The sequence below is a fragment of the Aedes albopictus genome, chromosome 2, assembly GCF_035046485.1.
Source record: "Aedes albopictus strain Foshan chromosome 2, AalbF5, whole genome shotgun sequence".
NCBI classification, from domain to species: Eukaryota; Metazoa; Arthropoda; class Insecta; order Diptera; family Culicidae; genus Aedes; species Aedes albopictus.
Window position 1 is genome coordinate 420,154,118 of NC_085137.1, and position 16,599 is coordinate 420,170,716.

At 35.8% G+C, this 16,599-nt stretch overlaps 1 protein-coding gene across 1 annotated transcript in view; it reads right to left on the reverse strand.

Moving 5' to 3' along the window:
- Positions 1-16,599, reverse strand: part of LOC109417794 (protein GDAP2 homolog) — a gene marked incomplete in the record, with an annotated part of 284,578 nt that overhangs the window by 229,682 nt on the left and 38,297 nt on the right. The window contains 4 exon segments of the mRNA XM_062853548.1: positions 6,056-6,188; positions 6,257-6,399; positions 15,865-16,067; positions 16,152-16,230. Of these exon segments, the coding sequence (XP_062709532.1) occupies positions 6,056-6,188; positions 6,257-6,399; positions 15,865-16,067; positions 16,152-16,230 (558 nt within the window).

Sequence of the window (16,599 nt, forward strand, 5' to 3'; positions counted from 1 at the left end):
GGGCTCATGGTTATATGAATAAAAAAAATGTCAAAAAATTCAGTGTCGCCTATTTTCCCGGAAAACTCAAGTGGATTTTTTTTTGTTTTCTCCTGACACTACTTTGAAAAATTATAACTCAAGAACGAAGCATCGTAGAAATTTTCTCAGGAATCCAAAAAAAAAAAAAAATATGAACTGGAAGATATTTTTCACAAAATTGCCCACCGTTGAGAATATTCGTAAAGAAAAACCGGAAAAACTATGCCCGAGCTCGTGGAAAATGTTTGAAAAAATATTTTCGAGAAGGTAATTTCATAAGCTTTAATCGCTGAAATTTTTGGAATGCCCTTTTTTTCGTTTTTGAGTTATGGCCAATTGTGTGAAAAATGCAATGTATGCAGCTATGAAAATGTTTTTGAAGTCAAAGCAGAATGGCACTTTTTCCCAACCTCTCATTGAAAAGGTCCTCGTGATGGTATCTGCGCGAACATCAAGCGAATGGCTAGAAATACTAGTTTAAAAAGGCAGCGGAAATTAATAACACCAAACAATATTTTGACTGGGCTGTCTCGCAAAAGGTGAAAGACTAATTTGAAAAAGATTGGAAATTTATCTATATATGTAACTGAAAATGACTACCGTGATTTCGGGTGAAATTGATCGACATGAGAACCATTTTTATTTGTTAAAAATAACGCTTGAACCTTGGAACAACTTGTAAAAAATATCCATCATCTGGCTCAAGAGTTATTGAATGATGATTTTACATGTTAAACAACCAATTAGTCACATATTTCTGTATGAAATTCTATATTTTCTGAAACTGCGTGTTAGGCGAACTTCCAAGACACTTTCAAACTTTTGTTACCGTTGCTGTATCGCACATGTAATGAATATTCGAATGAATTTTTCTAGCTGTCAAGTTTTCGCTAAACCCGATTTCGTCATCAAAAGTTTTATGAATTTTGAAAATTATGCATAACATTGTACTTTTCCGGAAGTAATAACATATTAAGTATGAAAATTGCATACTTTCTGGCGTTTGCTTAAGATTTATTAAACTTCAAACTTAAATAATTAAAAATTTAGTAAACTTGTAAAAGTTTTGCATAGCTTAACGCATTCCTGGGTGGTTATTTCAGGAGGAAAAAATATTTTCAGCAACATTTCACTGACTGATCAATTTCACCCTGAAAGAAATTTTTTTGATTTTTTATTTCAAATGATATTTTTTGTAATAAAATGATTTGCAGTAGAATTTTCAACCTCGTTAAAAACTGCGAAAAATGATCAATTTCTACCGAAATCACGGTATTCAGAGGTTGAAAAATTACTTCAGGAAAGATTTTCTAACCTTGTTCTAATTCCAGGATCAAAAAATATCATTCATTTATACCAAAAGACGAACGAAGCATTTTTGCGAGTGAATTCTCAGATACACATGAAAAACAAAAAAAATACAGCATGCTTTGTTCCTAATCATACAAAGAAACAAAAATCTTGAAAAAATTTGTTAGTAAGTTGAAAAAATAGATAGTATTTAGATTAAAATGAAAGTTATATACTGAATAATTGAATAAATAAAATTAGAAAAGCAATAATAGAAAGAATCTTATTTGTTCCATAGGGAAGAAAGAATCCCTTTTTAGTACAATGGAAAATTGAAGCAGAAATAGTTTTTTTTCAGCTTTTCTTAGCGGTGTAATGTTTCATGAAAAATATGATCCATTCCGACTTATACTTTATGAAAACCAATCCCATATCTTTTTTTTTCAGATATTTTAGAAAATTTGCAATTGCTTTGATAGAAAACTTTGTTTTTCCGTTGCTCCGATTGAAATATGGGATTTCAAAAAAAAAAAAAAGGCTTATATGGTCATTTTTCACAAAATTGACCATAACTCAGGAACGAAAAAAAAAGTACATCTTAAATGTTACTGGAATTGAAGTTTATAAAGTTTCCTTCTCAAAGATATGTTATTAAAAATTTTCCGCGAGCTGGGGCATAGTTTTTCCGTCTTTTCTTTTTGAATTTTCTCAGCGGTGGAAAATTTGGTGGAAAACTTTTTCCAGTTCATATTTTTTTGGATTCCCGAGAAAATTTGCTTTCAATTTTATATAAAAAAATGTTGTTTCTATGATGCTGCATTCTTGAGTTATGATTTTTCAAAGAAAAGGCATTTCTCACAAAATTGGCTATAACTCAAAAACGAAAAAAAATGTGCATTCCAAAAATTTCAGCGATTAAAGCTTATGAAATTACCATCTAAATTTTTTTTTAATTTTCCACGGTTCAGTCCTAGTTTTCCCGTTTTTTCTTTACCAATTTCCTCAACGGTGAAAAATTTTGTGGAAAACTTTTTCCAGTTCATATTTTTTTGATCTCCGCATGAAATAAACACATATTCATCAAGGGTGTGTTCAAAACCAGTTATTATATTAAACTTTTGCCACGTATGGTTTGCAAAGCCATATTAAATGTTTGACCTTATTGACTATTTACGCTATATATTCAAAACAACATCTTATTCGAAATATTTTTTTGAAAAAATAAAATCAATTCCTGGGTTCACTATTTGGGCTCACAATTGTACAATACAAGTGGCCTGACATATTTAATTGGGTCACCGTTTTCAGTAACACATGAAGCCCATATAGAATCAATTCAAAAACAGTTTTTTACTTTTTGCACTCCGAAAATTAGACTGGACAAGTTTGCCTCTCCCATTCTATGGAGCACGATGTATGCTCATTAATATTCAAACACTTAAGCAGCGCCGACAATTTGCAATGGCATCCTTTGTCAATGACATGGTTTCGCATCGTATAGAGTCGATGGAGCTTCTATTAAAATTAAACTTTTATGCTCCTTCTAGACAACTACGGAATCGTAGCATTTTCTCTACAAACTATCATCATGATGATTACGCAAAATTTGGCCCTTTGAACCCTTTTTTTATTTTTATTTTTGTATATTTTAACTAAAGATTATTCTATACTTGGCCCTTTGAACCGAATTATGTCTATATACAATAAGCATAGCCAAACCAGTGCCGGATTTAGGCCTCGGGGGGCCCGAGGCAAAACCCTAAAAAGTGGGCCCCCAAAATCAAAATTAAAAAAAAAATGAACCATACATATACGTTTTTTTCTTAATCTTTTGTATTATTTTAGACCTAATATTGTAAGCTTCTGATTTCTGAACTTCTCCAAAATTCCGACAAACAGAAAATTATTCGAACATTGAATTTGATATTTGACTGAAATGTCGAAATGCTAGCGTAAATGACATCTCGTTCAGATAGTACATATATTTTAAACTTTCATCCGAATTGAAAACATTTATACAAGTTTAAGAACTTAGCGTTCAGTTTTTTTTTTCCTCATCTGTAGAGCCTTTTTAACCACTGCGTCCATTATTTAGGAATATTGTGGTATGACCCATATTTAATTTGGTGCTAGTCAAATATCCTGTCACAATTGAGCTGTGATGGACAATGGTTGATGAAACACCTGATCCCAACTAGGCACAACTCGTTTTATGAAGTTTATTACCCTGTTGGGATTACTTCGCCAAATTTCCAAGGGCTCTAGAAACCCTTTACCAAATACCGCCAATCTCTGATTGGATAGTACTCCACAGTTGCAGAGTAAATGTTCAGCAGTTTCGTTTTCCGCTTGACAGAAACGACACTCGGAGGATTGGATTTTTCCAATCTTATTTAGATGATAATTACTCGGGCAGTGACCAGTCATCAGACCAGTAATTACCCTGAGATTTCTTTTGTTTAGATTCAATATGGACCTGGCTTTTTCTGCACTGGGTTTTATGAACCTTTTTGCTTGCTTGGATGTATCCGTGGCATTCCAATTAGATTCTACCGTGGACATTTCCCAAGTTTTTAGTTTCATCCGAAGAGCACACTCAGGAACTCCACAGAAAGGTTCAGGGCCTACAAAGCTTGATGCCGCACCCTGTCTGGCTAAATTGTCGGCGTTTTCATTTCCCAGAATTCCACAATGACCGGGCACCCAGTATAAAGTTACCTCGTTCCTACTGGCCAATTGCCTCAGAGAAATAATGCATTCCCACACTAGCTTTGATTGGCAGGTGAAAGCCTTTAGCGCATTTAGAGCCGCCTGACTGTCCGAAAAAATACAGATCTTGGCAAACCTATAATTTCTTTTCAGACAAATGTTGGCACACTCTAGAATGGCTTGAACTTCTGCTTGAAATACAGTGGGACTGCATCCCATTGGTATAGCCTTACTGATACCAGGGCCGAAAACACCAGCTCCTGTGTTTTCACCCATCTTGGACCCATCAGTATAAAATACAATAGAACCTGGACGTAAACTTGGCCCACCAGCATCCCAAATATAGCGACAAGGTTTCACCACTTTGAAGGGAACATCATAGTTGGTCTTCGTTATCATCCAATCTTCTACTGTTTTTATATCCATATTTAATTTGAAGTCTTTGATGATTCTTAAATGTCCCACAAGATCCCCGTCTAGTACTTTATTGTTCAGTTAAAAATCTACTAAAACATGCAGCAACTTTATTTGAGATTGCACGGGATCGACGAGTATTTCAAAATTCAGATTATAAAAAGATAAGTCTCTTGGGAGCAACTGTAGCAATAAATCTTAATATCTTCAGTAAAACCAAACATAAAGATATGGAAAGTTACAGTTTCCAGGACACTCGGTTTTCAAAACTAGCCTTAACTCTCAAACATCTCCAGAATTCATCATCTTCTCTTTTTCATGATAGCAGCGAACTGGTGCAAATAAGTATACGGCATTTGTTTTCAAAATATAATCATAATCAACAAACGTATTAAACTTTATAAACGTTATAATTGTATAACCATTGTGAAATAATAGATAAATTTGTGAAACTATTGAAATTTATATTGATGTACAGGTCGGACTCGATTATCCGGAGTCGGGTTCTGGCGCTTCCCAAAATAATATCTCGCAAACGGAATGCTGTAAGAAGCTGAAATTTTGACTGATAACTAATCAAAGTTGGCTTGACAGAATGTCAAAATTTCAGCTTTATACAAATCTCCGTTCCCCAGATATACGTTTGAGAAGCATCAGAATCTCACTCCGGATAATCGAGTCCGACCTGTACAATTACTTAAAAGCTTAAACTTTCTTACACTCTGCTTAGAGACACTTTTTGTAGCAACTTGAAGTCACGGAAAAGTGTTTCCACTCGATAAGAACTTTCAAGGGTTTTTAGAGAAAATCGCATATTTTCAAATACTGCACCAAAAATTATGAAACTTTTGATTTCGAATTATTCTTAAGAGAAAATCCAGATAAATGGCCAAAAATAGTTTAGATACCTTTAGGAACCCTATTATAAGTTCTTTTTTTAGTGTGACGTCCTCACTGGGACACTGCTTCTTACCTTAGTGTTTCATGAGCACTTCCACAGTAACTGTGGAACTGTTATTAACAAAGAGTTTCCTTTGTCAATGACCAATTCGTATGTGCATACCGTGTGGCAGACACGAAGACACTCTTTTCCTAAGGAAGTCAAGGATTTTCCTTTACGAAAAGTTCTTGGAACGACCGGGAATTGAACGCGTCACCCTTAGTATGGTCATGCTGAATATCCACACCTTAACAGCTTATAGGGGCTTTGTATAAAATATGAACGCTCATTCACGTGAATTTCATATGGTTTCGTTGAAAAATATAAATTGTATTTCGGACTCTTGGGGGGCCCCCTTCATCGGGGGGCCCGGGGCACTTGCCCCCTTTGCCCCCCCTTAAATCCGGGCCTGAGCCAAACCATAGACTTTACTATGACAAAAACAATTTATGATACATCATTATTAAATCAATTAATAAATCGATTAAGTCCCCCTTAGACTTAATAGATTTTGCTCGAATTTGGAACATAGCTTCTGGGAACTTAAAGCAACTGATTCAGGAGGTAAGGCTTGGCATTTTCCAATTTCATGATTTTCATATAAGTGTGGGCCACCCTAATGGACACTGATTACCACACATTAAAGACATAAACTTCCGCACAAACTCCGATAGAACTCACCGATAACAGGAATGTAGCGTACTCTCGGACGCGGAACGGTATTTCTCACTGTAGATCGGTCCAACGGTGTGGATGATGTACTTTGCAGGTAGAAAGAATCCTGGCGTCACGCAAACTTCACCGGTTTTGCATCCTAAAAAAAAAAAAATGGGACAAAGAGTTAGCATTGGTGCACATTTGGGATCCCAGGCCGAGACTCACTTCCGACGTCGTGCACCACAGCGGAGGTTAGGGCAGCACCGGCTCGTCCGAAAATCTTCTTGGAAATTCGATTCTTCTCGGTCAGTGTCTCATCGGTGGTATTGGTTATCGCATCGACGGCCAGCAGCGAAATGTCACCCTGCCTGCAAAATATGTGTGCACAAAGTGGAAGATAATGTGTTGAGTTACGTTTGCCAGAATCGATATGGATCACTAGAAATATACGATGTTATTGCAGTAATGCAAAGAACGGGCTTTGCTGGGGCTTCACTGCACTCTAGCATGTGTTTCCTCGCAATGAGAAAATTCCAGTAAACCAACCCAGTAAGACTCAATTATGCAAGGAAGGGTAACTGGTTGCAACGAAGTTAGCATATTACGGCATCAGTTGAAATCGCAAGGAATACTATTCCTGCCACACGTGATGGTGATCGGTGTGAATTGAAATAACGATTAAAATCGCGAAGTAATGCCAACAGATGCCAACTGTATCTGCGAGGCGTAAAGTCGAAAAATGCAACGGATAAATCAAGTTAAGCGCGGTAAAACTGGAATCAGATGCGTGCCCACTACTGACGCAAATGGCTTTGCTATAAATTTAGCAGCGCCATGCTAATGATAGGTACAATGCAAGTAATGTGCGTCAATCACTCAATCGGTAAAAGAATGCTCTCAATGAGCCGTTAGACATGGTTAATAAAGGTGTTACAAGTGGCGACCTCAATGTGTTGGCAATTTGCAAGTCTGTCAATTTATCACCTCTTTGACAAGGGAGCTATGTATGATTGACTGATTCACAATACTTCCAGGTGGGCTTTGTAGAGCCGACTAAGAGAAACAGTTTTAGACGTACGAGCTATAAAGAAGAGGGAAGAGTGAATTTGGCAGAAAGTTAGCTTCATGAGTTTATTCCCTGTTTTCAGTCGTAGTCAAACCAAATGACTGATTTGGCAACCCTAAATCTACAATTCCTGCATTATCGCACATCAGGTGTTCTACAACGTGGCACTTTCACCTTTCAATCAACTATAGTCCATTAGATGACGATGGTTTACTCATACAGGGGATACACAAAATGATCAAGACAGGCAAAATTTTCACTTTTCAAAAAATGGTCGGTCAACTACATGTTACTTTTCGAAAAATGTATAAAAAATTCTCAAATTTTTACTGAAAGTTGGTCAATTAGTTGTCTATCTATTTAAAATTGAACCAAATTTGGACCATGGATAGACAATGAGTTCACCAACTTACAGTAAAAATTTGAGAATTTTGATGCACTTTTCGGAAAGTTACAATTTTTTGAATAGTGTTTACAATTTTTTGGAATAGTGTTTACATTTTTTTTAATAGTGAAAATTTTGCCTGTCCTGATCATTTTGTCTATTCCCCGTAACATTCCTTCCTATGCACTTCTTTATAATTTTCTTCATCACTACCTCCAGGGACATTGCCAGAAATTTCTTTGAGATTCTTTCAAGATTTACCAATTTTTTTTCCGGAATTTTCAATAAAATAAATTTCTGAGGATTTTTTTAGAATCATTTCAGCAGAATTTTTCCAAAGATTTCTCCAGGTATCCCTTTAGAATGCATTTCTGTCAATGTATTTCTTTGGAATTCCTTCAGAGTAGACGTGTGCGCCGTCGCCGACGTTTTTTCCACGCCGCCACCGCTAGTTAAGTTGACCCGGCGCGCCACTGTTCATTTTTTCCACGCCGCAGAACAATATTTCCTAGCCGATGAGAGAACGACAAATGTTTTTTTTTCTCGTCAGCGCTTTACGAATCACCTGTTCAGACATTATAGGAATAAGAGTGGTAATTTGTACACTTTTTTCTCTTGATAATATTTTAATGAGATTGGGATTGAGATTGAGATTTTTTTTATGAATCTTCTGTAATTTTTTTTATGTTTTCTGTTAATGATTTCTTACTATAATTCTTTGAAGATTCTCGCTTTTTTTTCTTCAAAAGCGATTTTTATTTGTAATTCTATCATCAACAAAATTCTCGGTGGTATTCTTATGAGATCCACAAGCACATTCCCCTACATATTCTTGGCATATCTCTTGGCAGATTTTTATGGAAATTTACGTATGACATTCTTAGAGGTCTTGGTTCGATATTCTTGGTGCCTTCTTAACAATTCCCTCGACAGATTCCCGCTTAAACTCCAGTTAGCCTATTAATGGTTGAAACTGAGAATCGCTTATCCGAAGACGGATGATTCGATTCCTGATCCTACTAAATGTTTAATATAATGCAACGATTTTTTCAGGAATTCTACAAGAATTCAAAAAAAAAAATTTCAAGATTTTTTTTTCAGAAATTCCGGTAGAATTTCCATTGGAAATTCCTCTACAGGATCCTCCAGAAATTTTACCAAGAGTTCTTTAGGAAAACCTTCCATGCTTGAGAAATTCCTCCAAGAATTATTTTAGAAATTACATCGGAGTTTCTTTCAGAAAACTGTCTAGGGATTCCAGACATTCTCACAGCTATTTTTTTTTCTCAGAAAATCAAAACTGTAGAATTATTCAACAAATTTCTCCTGGTAAAAAACCGTCCGAATATATTTTTAATTGATGTCATGATTTCCTATTTAAATTTTCTAAATAATTTCTAAAGCAAACCTTCTATGGATTCCTTCCTTAATTGCTCCATTGATTCATTAGAAAGTTCACCAATAACGTCGCTCAAAATTTGTCCATTTTCAAACTCACTCCTCCAATGGCACACATTTTGTATGGGACCTCTGAAATTTGTGTATGGGGTGTCACACTTTGCTAAACACCCTCTCTTCTCAAAGCGTAACTCCCCAGGGGTTCCTTCAAAAAATTTTCAAGGGATGTCTTCAGATATCTAGGGGGTTCCACAAGTATGTCTTCTAGAAATTCCTCCTTCAAAAATCTTTCAGGGATTCCTTCAGTAATGCGTACATATATTTTTTCCACGAACTCCTCCAGCCATTTCTTCAGGTATTTCTCCAAGGATTCTATTGAAAATTTCCGCAGGAATTCCTTCAGATGATCAGTCGTGTCTTTTTTTCCAATGACTTCAGCAGATATTTCTCCAGAGATTCCTGCAGGAATTCATACAGAGATTCCTTCAGAAGTTCCTCCAGGTATTATTCCAAGCATTTCCCCAGATTTTTTTTCTAGGATTTAAATCAAATATACCTTTAGGAAGTTTTACTCGGATTCGTAAAGAAATTTTGAAGTATCTTAAGAAATACATCATTCCTAAAAAACTTCTACTACAGAAATTCCTTTGAAAATTTCTCATACGATGTTTATAGGAATCTTTATAGGAGTTTAAGTGTTTCTCCAGGCATTCTTTTAAAATACGTTCACGAATTCATCCGGAAATTGTTTTAGAATACCCTCCATTAATTTTGGTAAGGCGTATTTTTATTTTCAATATTTATTATAAATTCTTATAGAAATTCCACCAAGGGTTTTTCCAAGAAGTCCTCCAGGAATTTCTTTAGCAACTCCTTCTAGAATTCCTTCAGGACTTTTCCAGAAATTCTTTCAAGTATTTCTCCAGGGATTTCAACAGGAATCAGACAGAATATTTATTTAAAAGAAATCTTCCAGGACTCCACCAGAAATTCCTCCACGGATTCCTTCTTAAACTGCTACAGGAATCTTCTCAGAATTATCTATTGAGACTTCTTCAGTAGTTTAAGGATTGCTTCACGAAGCAAGGGAAAATTCAGAAATTTTGTTCATGGATTTTTTTTAATTTCAGCATTTTTTTTTCGAAAAATCTTCCAAGGTTTCCTCCAGGAACCCCATGGAAATTGCGTCAGGGGTAACTGAAAAATCTCTAGGAGACTTTTTTTAAATTTCTTTTGCGTTTCCTTTGGAGGAATTCTTGAATAAATCTCTCAATAAATTTCTAGAGAGATTCCTGGAGGAAATTCTGGAGCAAACCCTGGATTAGCTCCTAGAGATTCTTCTGGAGACATTCTTTAAAAACTTTTTGTAAAATGACTGAAAGGTATTAGTGGACAAAAATCCCTAAAGTAATTTCTGCAGCCTACAGGAATTTTCGAAGGAAAATTTAGCTACAGAAATTTTAAACAAATCTTGAAGAAATTACAAAAATAAATTTCTAAAAAATTGTTTTTTTTTCATGAAATCTCTGAAGGAATGCCTGGAAAACCGAATAATGCTCTGCAGATTACTGCAGAATTTCTTGGAGTTTTTTTCTGGAGAAACATCAAGAAATAAATCCTGAAAGGGTTTTGAAAGAATTGATGGAAGAATCTTAAAAAGGATTCCCGAAAAAATCCTTAGGATAATTCCCAAAAAGGATTCCCGAAAAATCCTTGGGATTTTGAAGAATCCCGGAAGAAAGATTTCAATTAGAGGGATTTCCACCGCCTCCGCCGAATAGGGTTTCCAGCGTGGCGTACCGCTGGTTTAAATTACTATATACGCCGCCGCCGGTTAAATGTGCTTCGGCGCACACGTCTACTTCAGAGATTCTTTCAGAAATTTCACCTTTAATTTCTTAAAACTAGTCCACAGATTTCTTCAGAAATTTCTCCTGAGCTTCCTTCAGGGATTCTATAGGAACTTCCATCAAGGATTGCTACAGAAGTTCGTGCATATATTCCTTCATGCTTTTCTTCAAACATTACTGAAGGAATTTTCACAGGAACACTATCAAATTTCCTCCCGGGGTATTCTTTTGGGATATCTCCAAAAATTCTTCTTGAAATGTCTCAAGCATTTTTTCTAGCAATTAAACCAGGAGTTTCTCCAGGAATTCCGCCAAAGTTTTTTTTTTTTATCAAATGATGCAATTCCCGGAGATTTTTTTTACGAAGATTCGTACATTCTTTCAAAGATTCTTTCAAATGTTTCTCTATGGGTTTCACAGCGTAACAAAAAATAACTTTTTGTCTGTCTCAAGAGCAAACTTATGTGTCTCCGAAGGATTTTGGGCCGCTGAATCCGAATCCGGGCTCAGATTTGCTCTAACACGTCACAATTTTGAGCTATACCTCAATTTATAGGGCAAAAAATACGATTTTGGGCTTTTTTGACTGCAAACCATTAAGCAAGGAAATATTTTTTTTAAGCAATCAAAAGGTCAATTGGTCATTTAACATCTAAATCAACGACTCATGCAAAATATTTCGTTTTACCAAATCGAATTTGATATTTTTAAGCGATTTATGTTAGGTACGATATTTCCCATACAAGTCACCCTCCAAAAGTTGCATGCAAGTTTTCATACTAACATAAAATGCTTAAATCTATCAAATTTGATTAGGTAAAACGAAATATTTTGCATGAGTCGTTAACTTAGATGTTAATTGACCAATTAACCTTTTGACTGCTTAAAAAAAATATTTCCAAGCTTAATGGCTTGCAGTCAAAAAAGCCCAAAATCGCATATTTTGCCCTATAAATTGAGGTATAGCTCAAAATTGTGACGTGTTGGAGCAAATTTGAGCCCGGATTCGGATTCAGCGGCCCAAAATCCTTCGGAGAGACATAAGTTTGCTCTTGAGACAAAAAAAATGTTGCGCTGTGTTTCCTTTAGACAGGAGGGTTCTTCATGTATTACTCCATATATTCAGGGATTCACTCTGGCATTCATTTTGAAATTCCTCTAAAAAAATCTATAAAGATTCTTCTGGAAGGTCTTCGAGGAGTTTCTCCAGAAGTCTTCAGGTATTCCTTCAGCGATTGCTAAGAATACATTCAGACCTTTCTTCAGGGATTCTTTCGGGAAATTTTCCCGAAATGTTCGGGAATTTCCCCAAATTTCTGCAGACACTATTCCAGAATCTATTCGCATTTTTTCAAGAAATTCTGCTATAAATACCTGCAGCAAGTTTTCCATTTCTGCCAGAAATTTTTCATAAATTCCTTTAAAAACATTTTTCAGATTTTTTTCATCGATTTACAATAGATTTCCTCCAATATTTTTTATATTGTTTTTACAAGATTTCCTTCAAAAAATTTCAAGGATTTTTGTGTACTAATCCCTTCAGAAGTTGCATTCGAAACTCTTCTACAAATTCCTCCAGAGGTATTCTAGGAGGTCTTCCAAGGATTTCTTCACAGAATCCTCTAGGGATCCCACAGAAATTTATTGAGGGATTTTTCTCAAGAATTTTACCACCTTCGATTGTAATTTGTGCAGGGATTTTTGCAGACATCTATTCAAGAGTTTCCACCAGAAATTCCTCTTCGGAATCCCACCAGAAATTTCTCAAGCAATTTCTTCCAAATTTCCATCAGAAGTTTTTCATATTTTTTTCCCATGAATTACGGATGCGTTTTAAGAAATTTCTTCAGTCGTTCACCCGAGCATTCATCCAGGAATTCGACTAGAGATAACATCAGAAATTGTTTCTGGATTTTTTGTTCGAGAATCCCCCAACAAAATTTCCGAGAATTTTTCTAGTAATCTCCAAAGGTAACAACCGGATTTTTCAAGCGATTCGTTAGGAGAATCCTCCAGGAATGTCCTTAAAAATTCCTCAAGGAGTTCTTTTAGGAATTCCTCCAGTATTTTTTGAGCAATTTCTGGGTAAACTTTAAAACAAATACTTCGAGGAATGTCTGAACCGATTCCTGCAAAAATCTCTGAAGGAATCCCAGGAGATATTTCTGACAGAAACCGGGGAACAATTTTTAAAAAATAATTCCTGTAGGAGTTTCAGCAAGAATTGTTGTAGAATCAGGAAATAAAATTGGTGTACAACATTTGATTGGAATAATTTCCAAAATAATCTTTTTGGGATTTTTCAAAACAATTCTAGAAAAAAAAATTTGAAAAATTCCAAGGAAGGACTTTTGATGAAATACCTTGCTAAAATTTCTGAAAAAAACCTGCAATTCTGAGAAAAACAAATCTCTGGAGATATTTTTAAGGAAATTTAGAAGGAATCTGAGCAATTTCTGAATGAATCCCTGAGAGAATTCCTGAATAAAATTTTCAGTAAAATCCATGTAAAAATCAAGATTTCTTGAATGAATCCCATCAGGAAATTCTGAAAAATTTGCCGAAAGAAAAATTTTAAAAATTCGTCGAGAAACCCTTGATAGAATCCCTACACTGCAAATTTTGTTTGCTGGTATTCAGCAAACTTTGCTGATTTTTTTGTGCTGATTTCATTCAGCAATACGAATTTACTGAGTATCAGTAATTATTTTTCAACTTGCTGAACCATCCAGCAAATTTCACAGTTGATCAGCAACGTAGTGCTGACCTGCAGCAAAATTTTTGCTGAAATTCAGCAATTCATTTTGCTGATTTTTTTTTGTGCTGGAAGCATTTCAAGAAATTTGATGTGTACAAAAGTCTATTGAGGGAATTTCAGGAAATTCCTGAAGAAATCCTTACTTAAGGTGAAACTGGAAGCATTTCCTCACTTTTTGGTTTTTGATTTTTTATTAAATAACGAAGCAATATTTTCAAAATCGGGTTTCGTACACATGTAGCGTATGGATCAAGGTATCTTCTGAATTTTTTTGAGGTGGAAAAAATTTTTTCGTTTTTGCAGAAACCATTTTTGAACATAACCGAATTTGAAAATATTGCTTCGTTATTTAATAAAAAATCAAAAACCAAAAAAATGAGGAAATGCTTCCAGTTTCGCCTTAAATATCTTGGATAATTTTTCCTGGAGAGGTCTGTACGTATTGAGATCTTGAGCTTTGCATTACGATTTCTGAGAAGTGACTTCGAGTTAGTTACCATCAAATCACTGTTGATGAGCCACCATCAAACAGTTTGGATTTTGGATGCATATTAGTTGATAATTCACGAGTAAAGTACGCAACAAATTTAGCATCTGTTTTGTCACATACATACATTTTCAAGATGATGTCATATTATTAAGCTGGGACAAAGGAAGATCACCGCGCCTTCTTTGCGGTTTGTTTCTGCCTCTTTTATCCGAGTAATCTCTACTCTGCCTTAAAAGAAATACCAGATAAATTTGCGTGAATCTGGAGGAAATCCTGAAGGAATCTCTGTATGAAATCCTACAGGAATCTCTAGAGGAATTCCTAGCTGATTCACTGAAAGTAATTATGTAAGAATTTCTGGAGTAATTCCTGCTGGATTGTCTGGATGAGTGCTGCAAGAATTTCCTGGACATATTCCTTCGGGAATTTTCAACGGAATCCACAGAGCAATTTCTGAACAAATCACTGGTGGACTTCTTTCAGAAATACCTGTACGAATTTCTGAAGAAACCACAAAAAAAATATAAACGAAAGTTTGAAAGAATATCTTAGGCAATCCCTGTAGAGGACAGAGGAGTTTCGGGAAAAATCTTGGTAGATTTTAAGACCGATTTCCGGGAGTAATTTCTGAAAATATTCCAAAGAGCAATTTTGGAAGGAATCATTAGAAGATTTCTTAACCTTCCTAAAATGTTAGGATTTTCGCACCACGATGGCGTGCCTGTCTGGGTCATATTGACTCCAACACCCTACTAGGGTTAAAGCAATTCTTGGACAAATTCATGGAGGAATCTCATAAAGAATTCCTGACGGAATCTCTAGAGATATTTCTGAAGGAATCCCTGGAAGCATTCCTGAAAGGAACTTTGGAAGATTTTCTAAAGAAATCCTTAGAGAAGTTTCTGGAGGAAATCTGAACTTTTGAACTTCTGAAAGTATCACTGAAAGTATTTCTGAATGAATTCATGCGTGACTTCCTGGGAAGAGTACGGATTTCTGGAAGAAACTATGGAAGAATGTCTGAGGTAATCCATGAAAGTTTTTCTATAGGAATTCTTTGATAAATTTCCGGAGGATTCTCTGAAGGAAATTCTAGAGAAGTTGTTCTAAACAAACTTCCATCGTGGATGGAATTCCTGAAGGATTTTCTAAAATTCTAAAGGAATCAATAAAGCAATTTGGGAAGGAATCCAACGAAGGTTTTATAACGAAGTTTGTAAATTAACTTCTGTAATGACTTCCAGAAAGATTTCTCAGAAAAATCTCTCTGAAGGAAATTCTGGCTGAATTTATTAAATTGTTATTACGTTAGCAGGAGTATTCCCTGGAAGATTTTCTGAAGGAAAAGCTGGAGAAATTTCTGAAGACATATCTGGAAGATTTTTTACAGGAATCCATGGAGGAATTTCTTAAAACGTCCATGGATGGCATTCTAAATGAATCCTTCGATGAATTTCTGGAGGAATCTCTGAAGGAATTCCTGAAGTAACAACTAAAGTTTTTCTGAAGAAATTCATGGAGGAATTTCTGAAGCAATCTATGGAAGATTTTCTGAAATATTGTTTGTTTAATTTCGGAAGAATAGCTAGAGATATATCTGAATTAATTCCTGTAAGAAACAAAAGAAATCAATGGAGACAATTTCCGAATAAAGGTTCATATAGAAAGATTTGTTAAAGAGCCCGTAAGAGGCATTTTTGAGAGATCTTGTGGAGTATATTCTTGTATACATCTTTTTTTCGCGATTTCCTAAACTTATATACAGCAGGCGGAATTAATTCCTACTCAGTGAGTTACTTGGAGTAACACTGATGACACCACTAGTCTATCATGATAATTTGTTCCAAAAACTTTTACCTCCTCAATAAAAACGACCATAAACCTACCAGATTACGAATCGCTGATTGATCTGCTCATCACACGGAAACGGGCTGGCGTCGTACCGGGGTCCTTCGGCGCACTGCAAGTGGCTGTAGTCGGCAGGTCGGAGACGGTTTCCTAGGTTGTTGTTGTTGTTGTTGTTGGTGGTGGTGCTGCTGCTGCTGTCCTTGGCGCCCCAGGGCGTCAGGTTCTCAACGGTGATGTAGTGCTGCAGAACATTATGAAGAAACCATAAGTTTTGAATGCTAAATCTACAAAAATTTTAATTTGTTTCAAAATTCAACATAGTTACTGGTATAAGTGGCTTTGTGATTCCTCCTAGTGACGGTTCAATATTCTCATTGTAGATGTCAGACACCAGTCTCATCGCTCTGGTCCGGTTGGAATTAGCGTGGGCGAGGCAAAAACAAGGACACAACGGAGCAAGAAGAAGAGAGGTATTTACATTAACTGTGAGCAGGGCGATATGATTGCAGAACTTGTTTTCGCTTCTGCTGGCCTACCCTCTCGGAAACGACTTGTCGTGTACTACAGGTGCACAGTCTTTAGTGGAGAAGTTGTGTAGTGCAGTGTACACTTGGGGAACCGAGGAGCATGCAATCAGTTCAAGATTTGAATATTGATAGCGCATGACTATAATGTGCATAACTGGCACCTGTAGTACTGGAGGATAGATACCAACATTTCTGTTCATTATCGGGAGCTCGTAGAAGAAGGTGTGTGGTGCTGTGTTATGCAAG